This window comes from Sminthopsis crassicaudata, chromosome 4 (genome assembly GCF_048593235.1).
Source record: "Sminthopsis crassicaudata isolate SCR6 chromosome 4, ASM4859323v1, whole genome shotgun sequence".
Lineage (NCBI taxonomy): Eukaryota > Metazoa > Chordata > Mammalia > Dasyuromorphia > Dasyuridae > Sminthopsis > Sminthopsis crassicaudata.
Genome location: NC_133620.1, coordinates 309,231,139 through 309,252,862, shown reverse-complemented (window position 1 = coordinate 309,252,862; position 21,724 = coordinate 309,231,139). Strand labels below are relative to the sequence as shown.

The window sequence follows — 21,724 nt, the reverse complement described above, 5'->3', positions numbered from 1 at the left end:
CAAATAAATTATTTAAAACTCTCTAATCTCTACCTTGCCTCAGTTTCTCTGGCATTACAATAGTGTATAGGGAAGAGAGTAAAGGCAGAATGGAAATGCTATGTTGTGCATACCATAATTTATTCAGCCATTCCACAATTGATGGGTATCCAATAATTTTTTGTTTTGTTTTGTTTTGTTTTTTGTTTGTTTGTTTGTTTGTTTTTAAATGAAGCATTTGGGGTTAAGTGACTTGCCCAGGATCACACAGTTAATAAGTATTAAGTGTCTGAGACTGGATTTGAATTCAGGTCCTCCTGACTTCAGGGATGGTGCTCTATCAATTTTCCACTTTTTTTTGCTACCACAAAAAGCTACTAATTGAGGTCTGGAGAGACTTACATGAACTGATGCTAAGTTAAATGAGCAGAACCAGGAGATCATTGTACACAGCAACAGCAATAATATATGACTATCAGTTCTATGGACGTGACTCTTTCCAACGAGATGACTGAGATCATTTTCAGTGATCTCTTGATGAAGAGAGCAATCTACACCCAGAGAGAGGACTGTGGGAACTGAGTGTGGATCATAGCATTACATTCTCACTCTTTTTGTTGTTGTTCATTTTGCATTTTTTTCTTATTCATTTTCTTTCCTTTTTGATCTGATCTTTCTTGTGCAGCAAGATAATTGTACAAATAGATTTACATATATTGAATTTAACATATATGTAATACATATATTGGATTACTTATCATCTAGGGGATGAAGTGGGAGTAAAAAGAGGGAAATTTGGAACACAAAGCTATGCAAGGATAAATGTTGAAAAATTATCTGTACATATGTTTTGAAAATAAAAAGCTTTAATTAAAAAAAGCTTTTAATTTAAAAAAGCTACTCATCATTTCTTATAGCAAAATAGTAGACCATTATAATCACATGGCACAATTTTTTCAGCATTCCCCAATTAATGGGCATCCCCTCAATTTCCAATTCAGCCACCAGAAAAGAACTGCTATAAGTATTTTTGTACAAAAAGACCTTTTATTTTGTTTTATTTATTTATTTATTTATTTTGGTTAGAGACCCAGCAGTGGTATTGCTAGATCAAAGGATTTTATAATCTTTTCAGTATAGTTCCAAATTACTCTAAAGAATGATTAATCATTTTACAACTCTACCAACAGTACATTGATATCTCATTTTTCCTGTATCCCCTCCAATATTTGTCATTTTCCTTTTCTGCCCTATTAGCTAATCTAATGGAAAACAGGTAGTATCCCAGAATTATTTTACTTTCCATTTTCCAGTCAACAGTAATTTGGAGTATTTTTCATATGAATATGAATAGTTTTGATTATTTCATCTAAAAATTGTTCATATCTTTTGATTATTCATTCTATTCTCTCCTTTCACCCTGTTCCTTTTCAAAAGTATTTTGCATCTGACTCTCCCAATCTGCCATCCCTTCTATCAACGCCCCCACTTCTTTTATGACCTTCCCCTCCTACTTTTCTAAAGGGTAAAATAGATTTCTATACGCAATTAAATGTGTTTTATTCACTCTTTGAGCCAATTCTGATGAGACTTCACTTCACTCATTTCCCTTGCACCATATCCCCCCATGTCTCTATCTTTCTACATTGTAAAGATTTTTTCTTATCTCTTTTATATGAGATAATTTACTCCATTCTGCCTCTCCCTTTCCCCTTTCCCCAGTTTATTCCTCTTTCTCATCTCTTAATTTTATTTTTATTTTTAGATGTCACCCCTTCATATTCAACTCATACCTGTGCCCTTTGTCTATATATGTGCTCTGTCCAACTGCTATAGTAATGGGAAAGTTCTTATGAATTACCAGTATAATTTTCCATACAGGAATATAAATAGTTTAACCATAATAAATGCCTAATAATTTTGCTTTCCTGTTAATCTTTTTGTACTTCTCTTGAGTCTTGTATTTGAAAGCCAACTTTTCTAGTCAGCTCTGGTCTTTTCATCAAGAATGCTTGAAAATTCTCTATTTCATTGAATATTATTTTTTCCCCTGAAGGATTATACTCAGATTTTTTGGATAGGTGATTTTTAGTTGTAATCCTAGCTCCTTTGCCCTATGGAATGTCAAATTCTAAGCTCTTTTATCCTTTAATATAGAAGCTATTAAATCATGTGTTATCTCAATTGTGGTTCCATGATACTTGAATCATTTCTTTCTGACTACTTGCATTTTTCTCTCCTTGACTTGAACTCTGGAATTTAGTATAATATTCCCAAAAGTTTTCATTTGGGGTTCTCTTTTGGGAAGTGATCAGTAGAGTCTTTCAATTTCTATTTTTACCCTATGGTACTAAAATATTAGGGCATTACTTTTTGACTTTCAAGTCTATGTTAAAGTGGGGCTCTGATTCCAGGGGGAGGGCACACTCTCAGACTTCCTGGGTTTTAGGAAGTTGTTTTCAGAGATATTTCTAGGGACCGACAAGTTTTTCAGTTCTTCCAAGTTCTTCCAGTTCTTCTTATGTTCGAAGAAGATGTATATTTGTTACTCTTCTGACCAGTGCCCTGGTCAGTAAGTAACCACAAGCACTTTTCTGTCCTGAAATTGTGACAAGGATCCCCCCTTCACTGGGGCTGTAAACTCCTGTGTGCTAGGATTCATCCTTACCTGAAATTGCACTCAGAACAGCTTCTCAGATCTGAGTGTGGGCAAAGCAATGAGTCTTGCCTCCATTATAATGAAAAGAACCTAATAGTCTCTTTCTGATCAGTTGTTCAACACCCTTATTATCTGTGAGAGCTTCATGAGAAGCAGCCATTGCCACAGCTGATTCAATGGCTCCCAAAAATCTGCTCCTGGTTGTCTAAGGTCTGCACTAGGCGTGTTCTACTCTACCGCCCTTTTGTTCTAGCAGACCTTTTCTTCTAAAATCTTCTAAGTTGTCTCTGGCTGGAAAGTTACTTCACCCCATCCCTTTGTGGTTTCTTCCCCTTCAGGAATTGTTTTATGGCATTATTTAATTTTTATTCTGAATTAAACACCAAAAAATACATTCAGCAGAACACAAAAAAGAAGATTCTGGGGATCTCCATTTTGTGCTCCTTTTTTAAAGAAAAAAAATAGTATAATATAAATTCTGCACTTTAGTTACAAAAGTATTTTGTTTGTGTTTCTAAACATCTGTTCTTTAGTGTAATTTTAAAAAATGTTTCCATGGCTTTTTTTTTAGCACTATGGCTAATCCTTCCTTCTCCTGTAACACTTCTTTTTCTCTAATCTATATACCCTTCCCTTTTTCCCCCTCTTAAAAATCAAGAAAAAAAAACAGCCTTGTAACAAATAGTCAAACAAAATAAACCCACTGATTGGCCATGTCTAAAAATGTGTGTCTTTCTATACTTTGAATCCATGACCTCTCTTTTGGTAGGTGCGTAATATACTTCATGATTTCCTGGAGACATTTTACATAGTTGATCATTTTATCAAAGTTCTTAAGTCTTCCAAAATTTCTTTTCTTTGCAATGTTGCTGTCATTGTATAAATTGTTATCATAATTCTGTTCACTTCACACTGAAATAATTCATAATATTTGCTATTCTACAAAATCATCTCATCTCTTTCAATTCAATAATATTCCATTGCATTAATATACCACAATTTTTCAACTATTTTCCAATTGTCTAAGATACCCCTCTTATATTTTAGTTCTATGATTTTTCCCCATCCTTCTAATCTTCATTTAGGATCAGGAAATTTGTTTTACTTTTTCTGCCCTGATATTATCTTCCCTTTTAACATTCTCTCTCCCCCTCCTTATCTCAGCTTATTTGCTATTTTGTTAATTCTATTTTTTATTCTATTAATATTTCTATTGATAGATTGCTGTATCAAACTCTGTGTGTATTCAACTCTTAACTGTCTGTTTCAGATGGCAGTGAAGTCATCTTCCCACTTCTTCCTTGTTTGTATACTCTTCTCATATGCTACAACAACAACAAAAAAAAACAAATTCCATTCTATTCTTTCTCCTTTCTCCTTTCCATACCACTGAATCCCTTCTATCCTTCCTCTTCAAATACTCAGAAAATAATGAATATATCTTTCAATGCCCTTTGAGAACATTAAGTTTATTTTTTTATCATTTTGTTAGTGTTTTATTTTCCCCCAACTATATGTAAAATTTTAACATTCATTTTTAAAATTTTGAGTTCCAAATTCTCTTGCTTCCTTCTTGTGCCACACACATTGAGACAATAAGCAATCTAATATACATTGCACATGGGTTATGTTGTGCAAAATATATTTGTATATTAGGAAAGGAAAACAAAGACTGAAAAAAGACATGAAAAAATTAGAAAATTTTAAAAAGTGTGCTGTCATCAATATTCAGACTTCATCAGTTCTTTCTTTGGGTATGGATAGAATTTTTCAACATAGGTAATTACTGGGCATCCACTCAATTTCCAATTCATAAGAAAAAAGCTGCTATATTTTCATGTATATAGGTCCTTTTCTTTCTTTTTTTAATCTCTTTTTGGGCTACAGATCTAGTAGTGGTATAGCTATGTCAAAAGGTAAATATAGTTTTATTGCTCCATGGACATAAAGAACATTAAAGTTCTTAAGAGACAACTAGTTCCTCTTCTTTTATTAGAATATTAGCAACATGTCATCATAAATGCTTACACATTTCTACAAAACATTTTCCTGCTGGTCAGTATTTTCTTGGATTTACATATCTTTCTACCTTTAGTTCTTGAATCAGGGTTTGACTCCCTACTATGCTTCTGGGTGACATGTCAACCCTGTTTAGTTTTATTCTTTTATTCCCTAGATTCCTTCACTGCACTCTACCCCTTATGAAAATTCTATTCCTTTCAGTTTTGCAATGGTGGAAATGTAAGGCCTTCTCTGGAATCTTATTGACGGTTCTGAGATCTGAAAGCCCTTTGACCTAGGGTGTCCTTATTTGCCCTGTGACAATGCCCCTGTGGCTATCTGCCACAATTCCCCCAGGCTTCCCAGATCTCTACTGTAGGGCTTTTTCAGGCTAAGACTCCATCCATGCTGCCTCTGGAACTGGAGCCTTACAGAATACAAATGTTTCTGAACCATCTGTGGTCAAACTGACTTTGCTAATTGCTTCATGTTTTATTTTCTGTAACCTTTTGGATGTCTTTTAATGAAGTTCTGGTATAGAAGAAATCACTTAAAATAGTTTTTTTTTTCATTCAATTTCTTGATAAATATTTGTTCTAATGCAAACATTGGATTTTGTTGGAATAGGTATGTGGGAATTGGATGGTCTGTTCTTCATGCAGGAGCCTATATTGACCAGGAGTCAATGCTGCATTCTTCTGGTCTAATATGAGATTTTAAAATCTAAAATGATCATGGACAATCTAACTTTGTCCTAAACTCAAAAGCTCATGGGAAGCTGGGAAGATCTTACATTTTTTAAAGGGCTCTCATTTAGAAGAGGTATTAGATTCAGAGCAAGAGGTGTAAATAGTAAAAAGATAAATTTACATTTCATATAATAAAAAGCTTCCTAAACAATCCAAAATTGGAATCAGTTATTTTCTGAGGTAGTACATTCTCCTTCATTGTAGACCTTCAAAGAAAGACTGGATAAGCACTTATTTGTTATATTATAGAGTTCATTTTTCTTTATGTATGAATTAGACTGGATGACTACTGAGTTTTCTTCAAATTATGGACTTCAGTAATTCTATAAATGGAACAGAAAAGCAGGTTTTTCTCGACAATTGCACTCCCTGTTCCTCTTCAGTGAAATCCCAGAAAATTGTAGAAGGGCAGTTGACCAAAAGAAAATGGGGTAGCAAGAGCTTAGAAATCCCCGAGGATAAGGTTTTTAAATCTATCACTTTTATTATTTACCAGTTGAGGATCTCTGTAACAAATATTTGTTGACAAATAATCAAATACTTAATATTTAAGCATTCAAATACTTTTTTAAAAATAATACTTTTTTTATTTTCAAAGTATATGCAAAGATAGTTTTCAACATTCCCCCTAGCAAAACCTTATGTTCCAAATTTTTCTCCCTACTCCCTCTACCCCATCCCTAGACAGAAAGTAATTCAATATATGTTAAACATGTATAATTCTTCTATACATATTTCCACATTTATGAAGGCATTCAAATTATTAAAAGGAAGTTAGGTGCTACATAATATAGTGGAACTTTCACTTAGGAATAAGACCTGTGTCACTACCTGTTGACCTTTGGCAATTTATTTAATTTTTCCAGGCCTTTATTTACTCTTCTGTAAAATGAAAGGAAAAAAAATAATGTGATTCCTAAGAACCCTTCCAATTCTAATATTCTGCCATTCTATTAATACATCTTCTATATTGCATTATATGGTTTGTGAATCAGTAACTAAAACTATGTGATAGGCTTCTTGAAGCATAATATGATACATAAATAGAGATATTGTTAATTCTGCTTAGCTTGGCTGACCTTGAAGTCTTCATAAGAAATGGTGAGAATGGTTTGAGCAAGAAAATAGAAAAAGGTGATTTCACTGGTTTGGTCAAGATTATGAGACTTCTAATGGCTCTTAAAGAACGACAGAGTAGCACTGATGAAATGTTTGAGCCCTTGAAACACACAATTGAACTACTGAAGCTCTATGAACAAGAATTGCCTGATGCAGTATTTAAGCAGCTAGAAGTAAGTATATATATTTTTTAATCATCAAGGGCAAATTGAAGGAAAATATGATTAGGAATATATATATTGCAAAATTTAATGATGAAGTGGCTTAAGGTCAGAGAGAAACTGAGGATTTAATTCAAGACTATATACTTGAAAACTGTTCAGTGAACATAGAGGCACTGTAGAAGGCATCTGGTTTGGGGTGGGAAAAACTTTTTAATACTAGTACGAAATAAATGCCAAAAAGAAAAAGAATCAGAAAAGAAGAAAATATGCAATCAAATGTTAAAAGGTATGTAGAAGGGAAAAGCCAAGATGGCAGAATAAAGTCAGGGACTTAAATGAGCTCTCCTAAATTCCTCTGCAAAGAACTTTAAAATAATCCTCAAAATGAATTCTGGAGGAGAAGAATCAACAAAAGGACAAGGTGAAACAACTTTCAAGATAAACAAGAAAGAGATATCAAAAAGGATTCAATAAGGTAAAATTTTTTATATTCCCATATGATAAGAGGATATTAGTAACCCATAAGAACTTTAAAGGGGGAAGAAGGAGTAAAATGGGGTAAATTATCTCATATGAGAGAAGAACAAAAGAACTTTTACAATGGAGGGAAGATGTAGGATTGATGATAAAAGTTCAAAGAGGAATAGCATACACATTTAGAGGGGTATAGAAACTTATCTTACCCTATTGAGTATCTTTACTTATCTTTACCTATTGGGTAAATATTTAGAGTAGCTCTTGGGTGGTGACAAAGAATCAGAAATGAAGTGGAGGTCCATCAATTGGGGAATGGCTAAACAAGTTGTATTATATGATTGTGCTATTGTGCTATAAGAAATACCAAGTATTTTATTAATGCATATGGATGCAAAAATCTTAAACACTTGTTAAAAGTTACAACAATGTATTCCAAATATTATACATTATGATCAAATGAGATTTATACTAGGAATGCAGGGATAATTTAACATAAGGAAAAAAATTTAATATAATTGATTATATCTATAATAAAAATTAAAAAAATAATATGATTATGTATAGGCAGACTTTTATTTATAAAATTCAACATTCATTTTTATTTTTTAAAAATTTAAAAGTATTGGTATAAATGAATTTTCCTTAAATTGAAAAAAAAATTATTTATCTAAAACCATGCCCATCATTTGGGGAATGGCTAAACAAGTTGTACTATATCATGATGGAATACTATTGTACTGTATATTTCAAAGATTATACATTATGGATTTATACCAGGAATGCGGGAATTATTTAGCATAAGGAAAAAATGTTAATATAATTGATTACATCTATAATGAAAATTCAAAAACTAATATGAATATGTGTATGCAGAATTTTTATAAGATTCAATATTCATTTTTATTTTTAAAAATTTAAAAGTATTGGTATAAATGAATTTTCCTTAAATTTAAAAAAAATTCATTTATGTAAAACCATCAGCAAGCATTATTTGTAATGGGGATAAACTAGAAGCTTTCTCAGTAAGTTCAGATATAAAACAACAATGCCTACTGTCACCAACATTATTCAATATTTTATTGGAAATTTTAGAAATGATAGAAGAAAAAGAAATAGAGGGAATCACAGTGAAGAATGAAGTAATAAAACTATCTGTTTTTGAGGATAATATGATGATATACTTGTAAATTCCCTAAGACACAACTAAAAAGTTAGTTGAAATAATAATTTTAGTAAAGTAGCAAAATATAAAGTAAACCCACACAAATTATCAGCATTCCTTTATGGCATAAAGAAAAGTCTGAAACAAGAGATAGTAAAAAGCAAATACTCCATTGAAAATAACTCAATAGCATAAAATACCTGAATGTATACTTGTCAAAGAAAACTCAGGAACTATAAACTAAATTACTTCTTAAAATGTATACAAATAAGAACAGATTTAAATAATTGAAAAAATATTAACTCTTCATGGGTAAACAGGGCCAATATAATAAAAATGACAATTTTACCCAAATTCAGTATCATCTCAATTAAATTATAAAGAAAAATTGAAGTAGGGGGCAGCTAGGTGGCGCAGTGGATAGAGTATCAGCTTTGAATTCAGGAGGACCCAAGTTCAAATTTGGTCTCGGACACTTAAGGTCTCGGACACTTAACACTTCCTAGCTGTGTGACCTTGGGCAAGTCACTTAACCCCAGCCTCAGGGGGGAAAAAAAAAAGAAGAAAAAATTGAAGTAGAAAAAATAATAAAAATTCATTTGGAAAAAATAATGGATCAAAATTTCAAAGGAAGTAATAAAAAATTAAATTAGCAATACCACATCTTATACTATATTATAAACAGTTTTATCAAAACTATCTGCCTCTAAGAATTAGTAAGGTAGATCAAATAGAATAGAATAGAAATACAATTTACAGCAGCAAATAAGTTGGGAAAACCAGAAAGGAGTACGGTAGAAACTGGGCATAGACAAGTTTCTAATGAAAATTAGAAGAATACAGAACATATTATGTACAGACTTATAGATAGGTGAACAGTTTATAAATAAACAAGAGATAAGAGCAAAATTAGGTGTAAATTTTATAATCTTGATAACATAAATTAAAAAGGTTTTGTACAAATAAGACAAGTGTAGGCAAGACCACCAAAAGGAAAGCAGAAAATTGGAGAAAAAAAAGTTAATAGTTTATCAGATAAAGATTCTCATATCTAGCATATATAAAGAACTTTGTTGAATCTATAAGAATATGAACCTTTCCCAATTGATAAATGATCAAAGTATATGAATAGGCTTTTTTCAATTGAAATCAAAATAGCATAGTTATACATAAAATGCCCTATATATCATTATTGATTAGAAAATGCAAATTAAAACAACCTTGAGATATCATTTTACTCTTACCAGATTACCTAAAATGATAGAAGGGAAAAGCAACAAATGTTGGCAAGGATGTGGAAAAATTGGGACACTAATTCATGGAATTGTGAAATGAACCAACTGTTTTAGAGAAAAACTGGAATTGTGTCCCAAATTATTAAACTTAAACTTTGACCTAACAATACTACTACTTGATTTATTTCCAAAGAAGATTAAGGGAGAAGGAAAAGGATCTATATGTTCTAAAATATTTATAGCAGCTCTCTGTGTGGTGGCAAAAGAATGGAAATTGTGGGAGTCTGTCAATTACGGGCGCTTGTCAATTGTGAGATGACCAAAAGAGCTGTGGATATGATTGTGATGGAATATTATTGTGCTAGGAAAAATGATGAGCTCAGGGATGTAGGAAAGTACAGAAAGACTTGGACAAAGTATTGAAGACTAAAATGAGCAGAACCAAAAAAGCATTGTATATAGTAATCATAATTTTGTTTTAAGAATGATTTTGAGCAAATAATTTATTTTTACTATTCTAAATATCTGAATTAAATAGAAAGGGCATATGAAGAAAGATGCTTTCTGCATCCAAAGGGAAAACTGATAAATAGAATTATTTAGAAAACCATTTTATATATGTATGTATGTATGTATGTATGTATGTATATAATCTAATGGTAGCCATCTCTGGTGGGAGAGAGAATAAAATGGGAAAAAAAATATATAAATTTACACAATAATGTATATTTGAAAGGAATGGCAAGTTATACATGAATTGCAGTTTCATGTGCAATCATATTTTTATTGTACTATATAATGAAAATGCTTATTTTATTTCATTAATTAAAATTTTAAATAAAAAAAGAAATTATGAACAAAATACTTTCAAAAAAACTTGGAGAAACTTACATTAACTGATGCAAAATGAAGTAGAACCAGGAAAGCATCACATATAGTAATAGAAATATTAGTGGTGATCAGTGAGGAATGACTTAGCTGTTAATGATCCAAGGACATTCTAAAAGACTTATACTGAAAAATACTATCCACCTATAGACGAATAGCTGATAAATCTGAATGTAAATCAAAATATACTTTTTTTAAAATTTTTATTTTTCTTGGTTCTTTTTTTGGTCTGATTTCTTTCACAACATTACTAATATGGAAATAGGTTTTGCATAATATATTAAATTTCTTGTCTTCTCAATATTAAAAAGTGTTTTAGATGTAATTGTAAAAAATAAAATATAAAAAAGTTATGTGAAAAGATGGATAAATAGCTGATCAGATAGAATATTGGGGAATACATGAAGAAATGTATTAGAGGTTAAAAAAAAAAAAAGAATAAGAGGTTAAACTAAAAAAAAAAAAAAACAAGTACTGAGGTTGACATAGGGGAATTAGAAAAAGGGAAAAAAATGATATTAAAAAGATGTAAGTTGGGGCAGCTAGGTGGCTCAGTGGATTTAGAGCACTAGTCCTGAGTCAGGAGGACCTGGGTTCAAATCTGTTCTCAGATACTTAACACTTCCTAGCTGTGTGACCCAGGGCAAGTGGCTTAACTCTAACTGCCTCACTTAAAAAAAAAAAAAAAAAAAGTAAGAGAAGTTAGTGGACATGAGGAAATTGTTGAATAATAGAATCCCATTATGGAACCATTTTCTGATAGAGTTAAGTAAAAGAAACCCAGGTTGTTTCCTTACATGATAAGGCAGGGGAAAAAGTATAATATAGTCACACTGAGATGTTCCTTGCAGGAATTACCAGAGAAATGGAACAATATAAAGAAGATGGCAGTCATGATGAAACAACATGTAGCGCCACTGCAGGAAGATGAAGTAATAATTCTACGCCAAAAATGTGCTGCTTTTGGTGTGGAACAGTATACATTCCGAGAGCAATTCCACAAAGAAGCCCCCTTCAGGTACCTATAGACCCACCTAAGCTGTATCTTAGTGCCTGCCTTCCAATTGTAAATTAAAAAACTGTTCTTGGTAATTGCAGTCATTGTGAATTGGTGATCTTTCTGTTGTAGAATCTATTTTAGGATAAAGATTAATCAGTGGTAACCATCAATTCCACAAATATGTATGAAGTGTCCCCTCTAGTCATGGCACTGTGCAAGTCTATGGAGATAAAAAGATTAAAATGGCATAGTCACTACTCTCAAGGACCACCCACCTTTCAATTTAATAGTAAGGATTAAGGAAGGCTATGTTGGACAAGAAAAAGAGCTCTCCAGAGAGAGAGGATTTATATTTAAATTCTAGGTGTTTAGGACTTGTGGGACCTTGAACAAACCATTTAACCTCACTTGGCCTCAATTTCTTTATCTGTAAAATGAAGAGCTAGATTGCCTCTGAGGTCCTGTCCAGTTAAATGTGCCTCTTCTAACTTCCCTATTTCTGTTGATGTTATCAAAATTTTCCTATTTTCTCAGGTTTGAAACATTAAAGATTTCCTTATTCTTTATTGTTTCTGCTCTCTCTTCTCCAATTAATTGACAGTTTCTCCCTAATACATTCCTTTCTATTAAACTATACCCATTTAAGTCCATGCCTTTATAACCTCTCATCTGTATTATTGGACTAGTAATTGTTCTCCCTGAATAAAAATGAAATATTTATTTTCATACTCTTATGTCCTTACTTGTTTGTTAACTACTTAAAGGGCAGATATTGTGCCCTTTTTCATGTTTGTATTGCCAGTACCACTTTCAGTGTCTTTATAATAGGTTCTTAATAAGCATCTATTGGATTAGAACTCCTATTGGCTATTACAGCCTCTGCATATGTTATAGTTTCTTTTATATGTATATATATATAGCTTCTGCCTTCCTAGGAAGAAGGAAAAATTACAAGCAAAGTGTTCTCTTGAATTAGCACTATTCCTATCTCAGGTTCCCATTCATTTTTACTATAATTTCTTCCCATGATTCAAAATATTAAGAAGTCCCTGCAATTCTTCAGTCTTTAGAGATAGCAGCTTGAATTTCAGACCAGTATTATAGGGGAGATTCTGGAAATTTTTCTGTAATAAACTAAAGCAGTTGCTTTTTTTTAACTTAAAAAGGAAATAAATTATGTTTTTTAGGTATGATAGCATTAAGCCTTACCAAGTCTTGGATGCAAAAAACATTCAGATCCAACAGATGGAATCTTTCATGTCTTCCATTTCTGATTCTACAAGTTTGTTTGAAGTCAGCATTCCTGATTATAAACATTTAAAGCAATGCAGGAAGGATATATGCCTGCTGAAGGAACTTTGGGATATGATTGACCTGGTGAATTCTAGCATTAATAACTGGAAGGTAACTAAATGGAAGAATATCAATGTGGAGAATATGGACTCAGAATGCAAAACTTTTGCTAAACAAATCTGGAAACTTGATAAGGAGATGAGGCCTTGGGATGCTTTCACAGGGCTGGACAACACTGTGAAAAACATTTTAACATCCTTGAAGGCTGTGGCTGAACTGCAGAATCCAGCCATTAGAGAGAGGCATTGGAACCAGTTGATGCAGGCTACCGGTGTGAAGTTCATCATGAATGATGATACCACCCTTAATGATTTACTTAAGCTTGAGCTACACAATTTTGAGGAGGAGATCCAGGGTATTGTGGACAAAGCTGTGAAAGAGATGGCCATGGAAAAAATTCTAAAGGAACTAAAAAGTACTTGGACAGGTATGGAATTTCAGTATGAACCCCATTCACGGACAACTGTCCCACTGCTGAAGTTTGATAAAGACCTTATTGAGACACTTGAAGATAACCAAGTCCAATTGCAGAACCTGATGACATCCAAGTGCATAGCCTTCTTTCTGGAAGAAGTGTCTGACTGGCAGAAGAAGCTTGCAACAAGTGATGCTGTCATTTCAATCTGGTTTGAAGTACAACGCACATGGTCTCATCTGGAAAGCATTTTTATTGGGTCTGAAGATATACGAACCCAGCTTCCTAAGGTACATGGTGATGGAGAAAAGTTATCTTTCATTGAGATCAGAATCAAATTATACCATTTTTAGATTCCTATTCCTTTTTTATTTTTCTTTCCCTTGATCCAGATCAGAATTACTTCCATCAAAGGGTAACACCATCAAAAAATGAACAAAGGAAATAGAAGAGGTGAAATTCATTACTGATAATTTTACTCACTGACTAGCAACTGGAAAATTTTGGGTAGAAAGGGAAGTTGGAAATAAAATCTAATTATAGTTTGGAATTTGTGGCTGTTGGAATGCCCTATGGCCTCAATTGAAATAATAATGAAATAATAGCATTTATATTGTGCCTACACTGTGCCAGGCATTCTGCCAAGAACTTTACAAATATTATTGTATTTGATATCACAGAATAAGAAACTGAGGGGGAAAGAGGTAAAGTTAATTTGGTCAAGGTTATATAGCTTATATCCAAGGCTGGATTTGAAATAAGATCTTCCTGACTCTAGATCCAGTTCTAATTCCACACTCCTAATTCAAAGTAAAACTCATGATTAGCCAAATACAAGTACCTTCATAATTAGATATTTTTCCAGTAGTGGGATTTATAAAATGAACTAAATGATAAATTGCACACTATACACAGCCAAAGACCACACATATATATTCTTTGCTAATTATGACCTATTGTCTTTCCTTCCTTTATCCTTATCTTTAATTATCCTCTTTGATTCATTATCCCTTCCTTATCTCAGTTGTACATTATAAAACTTTTGCTGCTACCTTTTTTATAGACTGTTAGTATATATGTCATTTGTTAATTCAGTACAGAAGAGCATAACCATCTTGCAAATGATTATAATCTAAAACATCATTCAGTTGCTTAGAGCTTAAAGTACATTTTCCCATAGAAACAATATCATAAATAGTGGTTAGATAACTAGGTTAGTCCATAGAATGCCATTTAACCATTGATTTGTACATATACATAAGTACAATGGAAAAAATAGTAAAAGGCAATAGGGTTGCAATGTCAATAATGCATACCTTAAACTAATGCCAAAGGACTAGTGATTAGGAATATTGGGTGACAAGGGTGATGGGAAGGGAAAACAAAATAGCTGCTGAAGATTCCAAGCCACCTTAGAGATATGCCTGCAGATGAGAGAACTGCCCTGCCATTGTGAGGGAGATGAGATGAGAGAGACAACTTATTTTTCAATATATACTCTCAAGATCAGGATCAAATTATCTCATTTTAAAATTCTTCTCCCTCTTTTCTTCTCCTTTCTCTTATCCCAACTCATAAATACACTGAAAGCTGACACTTTACATGAAGTTGGGGAGAGCTTAGAGATGTAGCTTGGTAGATAAACATACATATATATATATATATATATATATATATATATATATATATAATTTATGCTTGATTTATCTAACTCCTTATAGAGTTTGAGATGAAGGACAAAACAACCTTGATTGAAAGACTTCACTAAACGGGAGATCCCAACATCCCAATTCTTGTGCAAGAATATGAAATTTAGACCTAGATGTGACCTGAGATAACATCTAATGTAATATGTCCATTTTATTGAGAAGAAAACTGAGGCCTAGGAAGTTATGCACTCATTGTCACTCATTTGCTAAGTGATTAAGTTAGCATTAGAACTAAAATCTTCTAATTTTGATTGCAATATTTTTTCCTCTCTATCTTACTGTTCTCTTAGATACTACATGCCACCATCATTACTTATTGAAACCTGCCTCTCATAGGCAAGACGAAAACCTCCTATTCCAGTCACTCACAGAACAAGCAATCTTTTTACCTCTTTTTTATTTAAAATTTTAATTTATGGAATAAAATAAGCATTTCCCCAACATAATACATGAAACTACAAATCGACCATGCAAAACTTGCCATTCCTTTGGAATATACATTACATAGATTTCTTTTCCTTCCCTTTTCCTCCTCTCCCCAGAAAGATGGCTACAATTAGACACAACTACATATATACATACAAATGTACAAATACAATTATTCTATAAATACTTCTACTTACTCATTCTTTCTTTAGATGCAGATAGCATCTTTTTTTTCAAATTGGCTATTTATAATAATAAAAATAAAATTTTTGCTCGAAATAATTCTTAAAATATTGCTATTACTATATACAGTATTTTGGATCTGCTCATTTTGCTCCTCAATACTTTGTACAAGTCTTTCTGTGTTTTCACATATCATTGAGCTCATCATTTCTTCCAACACAATAATATTCCATCACAATTATATACCATCCACAATTGACAGGAATCCCCACAATTTCCAGGTTTTTTGCCACCACAAAGGGAACAGCTATAAACATTTTAAAACATAGAGATTGTTTTCCTTTTTCCATTAATCATCTCTGGAAATAGATCAAATAGTGGTATGGTTGGGTCAAAAGGTACAGATAATTTAATAACTTTAGGTATAATACCAGTTTGTTCTCCAAAAAGTTTAGCTCATTTCACACTCCCACCAACAGTAAATTGGTTTCCTAATTTTTCCACATCCCTGATAATATTTGTTGCTTTCCCCTTCTATCATTTTAGGTAATCTGGTAGGAGTAGATCTCAAGGTTATTTTAATTTTCTGTAATCACTAATTTTGATTATTGAATGAATGAATGAATGATCTAATAGAGTATTTTTCATATGACTTTAAATGATTTTTATTTCTTACATATTGGATATTTGAGTTCCACATACTTTGACCAATTATCATTTTGAGAATTGCTCATTTTCTTATAGATTCAACAAAATTTTTGTATATATTAGATGTTATTACCCTTTATTAAATGATTGATACCTCTATCAAATTTATGGTTTTTAAAAAAGGGCCTTTTTAAATAAGTGTCATTAGCACACAAATGAAAAAAAGAAATGGCAAACCACCCAAGTATCTTTTCCAAGAAAATCTTATGAACAGTATGGTCCATAGGATCATGAAGAGTCAAATAGAACTGAACAACAAAGCTCATTTAAAGAATGTTTAGAGAGACTTCCGGCCAAGATGGTGGAGAGATGACATAGACTTCTGTCTAAGATCTGTCTTGCTCTCAGAATATTTTTTTCATGACAAGGCCTCGGAATTAGTGCTTGACTGAAAAAAAAATCACAAAAGCATTACCAACAGAAGACATCCTCAAAATTTGCCAGAAAAGGTTTGTTTTAGCTTGGGGGTAGAACTGTTAGATCAGGCACAGACTGAAGACAGACAAAGAGTGCACAGCAGGCAGTGAGAGTAAGGAAGGCAGCTCACACTGAGCAAACGTGAGGAGGGTGGGATGTGATCTCATTCATTCTATGGGGAGAACTTTATCACAGTGTGACTACTCTGCCCTGGCAGAAGGCAGTAGATCAGTAGAGAAGCTATAAACACAGAGGATAAAGACTATATCCCCGAAAAGCTAGGGTCTCTCAGGACCTGGCCACAACCACCAGGAGTGACTCAGCATACTCTCAGAGTTTCAGAATGCAGACACAGCATAGTCTCTGCTGTACTGCTAGTGCCTCATGCTGCTCCCTGCAGTCTGTAGAGGAAGCTCGGTAATACCATCCAGCACCCCGCCCCCTCATCCCAAAAAGCAGACTGCATTTCCTTTTTTTGTTAGTCTGTTTTCTTTGATTCTTCTTCTTTTTTTAATTTTTATTATATATTTTTATAATATTATCCCTTATATTCATTTTTCCAAATTATCCCTCCCTCCCTCTACTCCCTCCCCCCGATGACAGGTAATCCCATACATTTTACATGTGTTACAATATAACCTAGATACAATACATGTGTGTAAATACCATTTTCTTGTTGCACAATAAGCATTAGATTCTGAAGGTACATGTAACCTGGGCAGACAGATATTAGTGCTAACAATTTACATTCACTTCCCATTATTTCTTCTCTGGGTGTAGCTACCTCTGTCCATCATTGATCAACTGGAAGTGAGTTGGATCTTCTTTATGTTGAAGATTTCCACTTCCATCAGAATACATCCTCATACAGTGTTGTTGTTAAAGTGTACAGTGATCTTCTGTTTCTGCTCATTTCACTCAGCATCAGTTGATGTAAGTCTCTCCAAGCCTCTCTGTATTCCTCCTGCTGGTCATTTCTTACAGAGCAATAATATTCCATAACCTTCATATACCATAATTTACCCAACCATTCTCCAATTGATGGGCATCCATTCAATTTCCAGTTTCTAGCTACAACAAAAAGGGCTGCCACAAACATTTTGGCACATACAGGTCTCTTTCCGCTTCTTTGATTCTTCTTTGACAAAATGATCAAAAAATTAAAGTGCATTCTAACTATTAATAGCTTCTATATGGATAGAGAGCAGACTTTAAACCCTGAGGAGACTAAAGACAGACTGTCTCCAAATGAATACCCAAAGGGAGATGTGATCTGGTCCTTAACACACAAGACTCTTATAGTAGAAATTAAAAAGGCTCTCACAAGAGAGCTAGAAGAAAAATGGGCAAAGGAAAGGGAAGCTTGGCAAGAGGGTCTGGAAAGCCATCCCACTCATTTAAAGATAAAGTGGATAAATAAATCAAAACCTTGAAAAACAGAATTAGTGAACTGGAAAAGGTAAACAATGCCAAGGAAAACATAATTATAGTAAATTGGAAAAAGAAAAGAGCTCTCTAAAAAATAAAATTGACAAAATGGAAAAAAATTCCATAGAACAAAATAACTCACTTAAAAACTCAATTGAACAATTAGAAAAAGAAATTAAAAAGTGAGTGAAGGAAATAATTCATTAAAAATCACAATTGAATAAATGGAATTGAATGACTTGAGGAGACGCCAAGAATCAATCAATCAAAACCAAAAAAATGAAACAATGGAAAAAAATGACCAATACCTTCTTGGGAAAACAACAGACCTGTAAATAGATTTAGGAGAGATAATCTGAGAATTACTGGACTTCCTGAAAAATATGATTAAAAAAAGGGCCTGGACACTATTTTCCAGGAAATTATCAAAAAGAACTGCCCAGATGTTATAGAAACAGAGGATAAAATAGACATTGAAAGAATTCATCGATCACCTATTGAAGGGGACCTAAAATCAAAACTCTAAGAAATATTGTAGCTAAATTCCAGAACTATCAGACCAAGGAAAAAATACTATAAGATGCTAGAAAAAAATCAATTCAAATACAGAGGAGCCACAATAAGGATTACTCAGGATCTAGCAGCATCCACATTAAAGGCTCAAAGAGACTGGAATCTGATATGCCGAAAAGCTAAGGAACTTGGTATGCAGCCAAGAATAACTTACCCAGCCAAAATGAGTGTTTTCCCCCCAGGGAAGAAGATGGACATTGAATAAAATAGGTGAATTTCATCTATTTCTCATGAAAAAAAGGAACTAAACAAAAAATTTTGATTTCCAAATATAGGACACAAGAGAAACCAAAAAAGGCAAAAAGATATCTTGGGAATTATATTTCTCTTATAAAGAAACATAAAGAACACATATTTAATTTGTTCCAGAAACTAAAAGTGGAAAGGAAATTGTACCAGAAAAAGGGTAAAGTGCAGGTACTACATCTCATGAAGAAACAAAGGAAACCTATTATATCTGACAGAAAGAATGGAGGGGGATGAACATAGTGTGTATCTTACTCTCATCAGAATTGGCTTAAAGAGAAAAAGATTAGACATAATCGATTTACAGAGAAACTTCTCCCACCTCGTTGAAAAGTGGGAGGGGAAAAGTGAAAAGGGAAGGAGTAAGCTAAGAGGAAGTGAATACAGAAATTGTGAGACAGCAAAAAGTGGGAGATCTCAAACTTGCATTCTCAGAATTAGATAAATCAAACCATAAAATAAATAAGAAAGAAGTCAAAGAGGTAAATAGAATACCAGAAAAGTTGGATATGATACATCTTTGGAGAAAACTAAATGGAGACAGATAGGAGTACATTTTCTTCTCAGCAGTTCATGGAACCTATACAAAATTGACCATATACTAGGACATAAAAATCTCAAAATCAAATTCAATAAGGCAGAAATAGTAAATGCATCCTTTTCAGACCACGATGCAATTAAAATTACATTCAATAAAAAGCTAGGGGGAAATAGACAAAAAAATAATTGGAAACTAAATAATTCATACTAAAGAATGATTGGGTGAAACAGCAACTCGTAGATATAATTAATAATTTCACCCAAGAAAATGATAATAATGAGACATCATACCAAAATGTGTGGGATGCAGCCAAAGTGTTAGATTCTTACTAAGTGCTAAATGAGATAACGAGATATTAGGTTCTTACTAAGTGCTAAGTCAGTACTTAACAATTCTCTAGTTCTGGTCTTTACTAGGAGTTTAATCCCTTTGAACTCCTGGGGAGGAGCTTGCATGCTTAGGAGGAGCAAGTTCATTGGTTGAAGTAATTTTTTCCCAGAAGCCTTTGCGTTATCCCAGGCCCATTCTCTGGGAGGATAAAAGAGGGCAGCACTCAAGAGATGGAGAGTCTCTTGTATGGGCCAGTCTTGAGGCGGCTCTCTGGAGAAAGAAGACTCTCTACTCTGGATCAGAGTTGGCGGCAACTGTCTGGAGACAAGGACTCTCTACAGGAAGAAGAATCTGTCTGAGAGATTTGAGTTGACACAGCAGATCTCCTCCCAGAGAGCAATTGATAGTCTCTGGAGACAACAGAAGATTACAATAAAGGGAAATTTTATATCTCTAGAGGCCTACTTGCATAAAATAGAGAAAGAGAAGGTAAATGAATTAGGCTTGCAACTAAAAATGCCAGAAAAAGAAGAAATTAAAAACCTCCAAACACTGAACTAGAAATTCTAAAAATAAAAGGAGAGATTAATAAAATTGAAAGCAAAAAAAGTAATTAATTAATAAAAGAGTTGGTTCTATGAAAAAAACAACAAAATAGATAAACCCTTAATAAATCTGATTAAAAAAAGGAAAGAGGAAAAGCAAATTGTTAGTCTTAAAAATGAAAAGGAAGAACTCACCACTAATGAAGAAGAAATTAGAGCAATAATTAGGAGTTACTTTGTCAACTGTATGCCAATAAATTTGATAACTTAAATGAAATGGAAGAATTCCTTCAAAATTATAGCTTGCCCAGATTAACAGAAGAAGAAATAAATTGGTTAAACAGTCCCATCTTAGAAAAAGTAATAGAACAAGCTATTAATCAACTACCTAAAAAAAATTCCTAGGACCAGATAAATTTACATGTGAATTGTGCCAAACATTTAAAAAGCAATTAACTCTAATGCAATTAACTCTAATGCTATATAAACTATTTTTAAAAACAGGGAATGAAGGAGTCCTACCAAATTCCTTTTATGATACAGACATAGTACTGATACCTGAACTAGATAGGTTGAAAAGAGAAAAAGAAAATTATAGACCAATCTCCCTAATGAATATTGGTGCTAATATCTTAAATAAAATATTAACAAAAAGATTACAGAAAATAATCCCCAGGATTTATACCAGCAATGCAAGGCTGGTTCAATATTAGGAAAACTATCAGCATAATTGACTATATCAATAATCAAATTCACAAAAACCATACGATCATCTCAATAGATCCAGAAAAAGCATTTGACAAAATCCAACATCCATTCCCAATAAAAACACTTGAGAGTATAGGAATAAGACTTTTCCTTAAAATAGTCAGGAGCATCTATTTAAAACCAGTAAGCATCTTATGTAATGGTGATAAACTGGAACCATTCCCAATAAAATCTGGAGTGAAACAAGGTTGCCCACTATCACCATTATTATTCAATATTGTATTAGAAATGCTAGCCTCGGCAATAAGATTTGAGAAAAAGATTAAAGGAATTAGAATAGGTAATGAGGAAACCAAAGTATCACTCTTTGCACATGATATGATGGTATTCCTAGAGAACCCAGATTCTACTAAAAAGCTATTAGAAATAATCCACACCTTTAGCAAAGATGCAGGATACAAAATAAATCCACATAAATCCTCAGCATTTTTATACCTCACCAACAAAATCTAACAACAAAACATACAAAGAGAAATTCCATTCAAAATAACTGTCAATAGTATAAAATATTTGGGAATCTATCTACAAAAGGAAAGTCAGGAATTATATGAGCAAAATTACAAAACACTTTCCACACAAATAAAGTCAGATTTAAATAATTGGAAAAATATTAAGTGCTCTTGGATAGGCCAAGTGAATATAATAAAGA

The 21,724-nt window shown here is 32.8% G+C and overlaps 1 protein-coding gene across 1 annotated transcript in view; it reads left to right on the top strand.

Moving 5' to 3' along the window:
• The window catches only part of DNAH9 (dynein axonemal heavy chain 9), a 572,299-nt gene that overhangs the window by 153,933 nt on the left and 396,642 nt on the right, over positions 1–21,724 (top strand). The window contains exons 18-20 of the mRNA XM_074264740.1: positions 6,458–6,680; positions 11,285–11,451; positions 12,621–13,491. Of these exons, the coding sequence (XP_074120841.1) occupies positions 6,458–6,680; positions 11,285–11,451; positions 12,621–13,491 (1,261 nt within the window). The remainder of the gene's footprint in view (positions 1–6,457; positions 6,681–11,284; positions 11,452–12,620; positions 13,492–21,724) is intronic.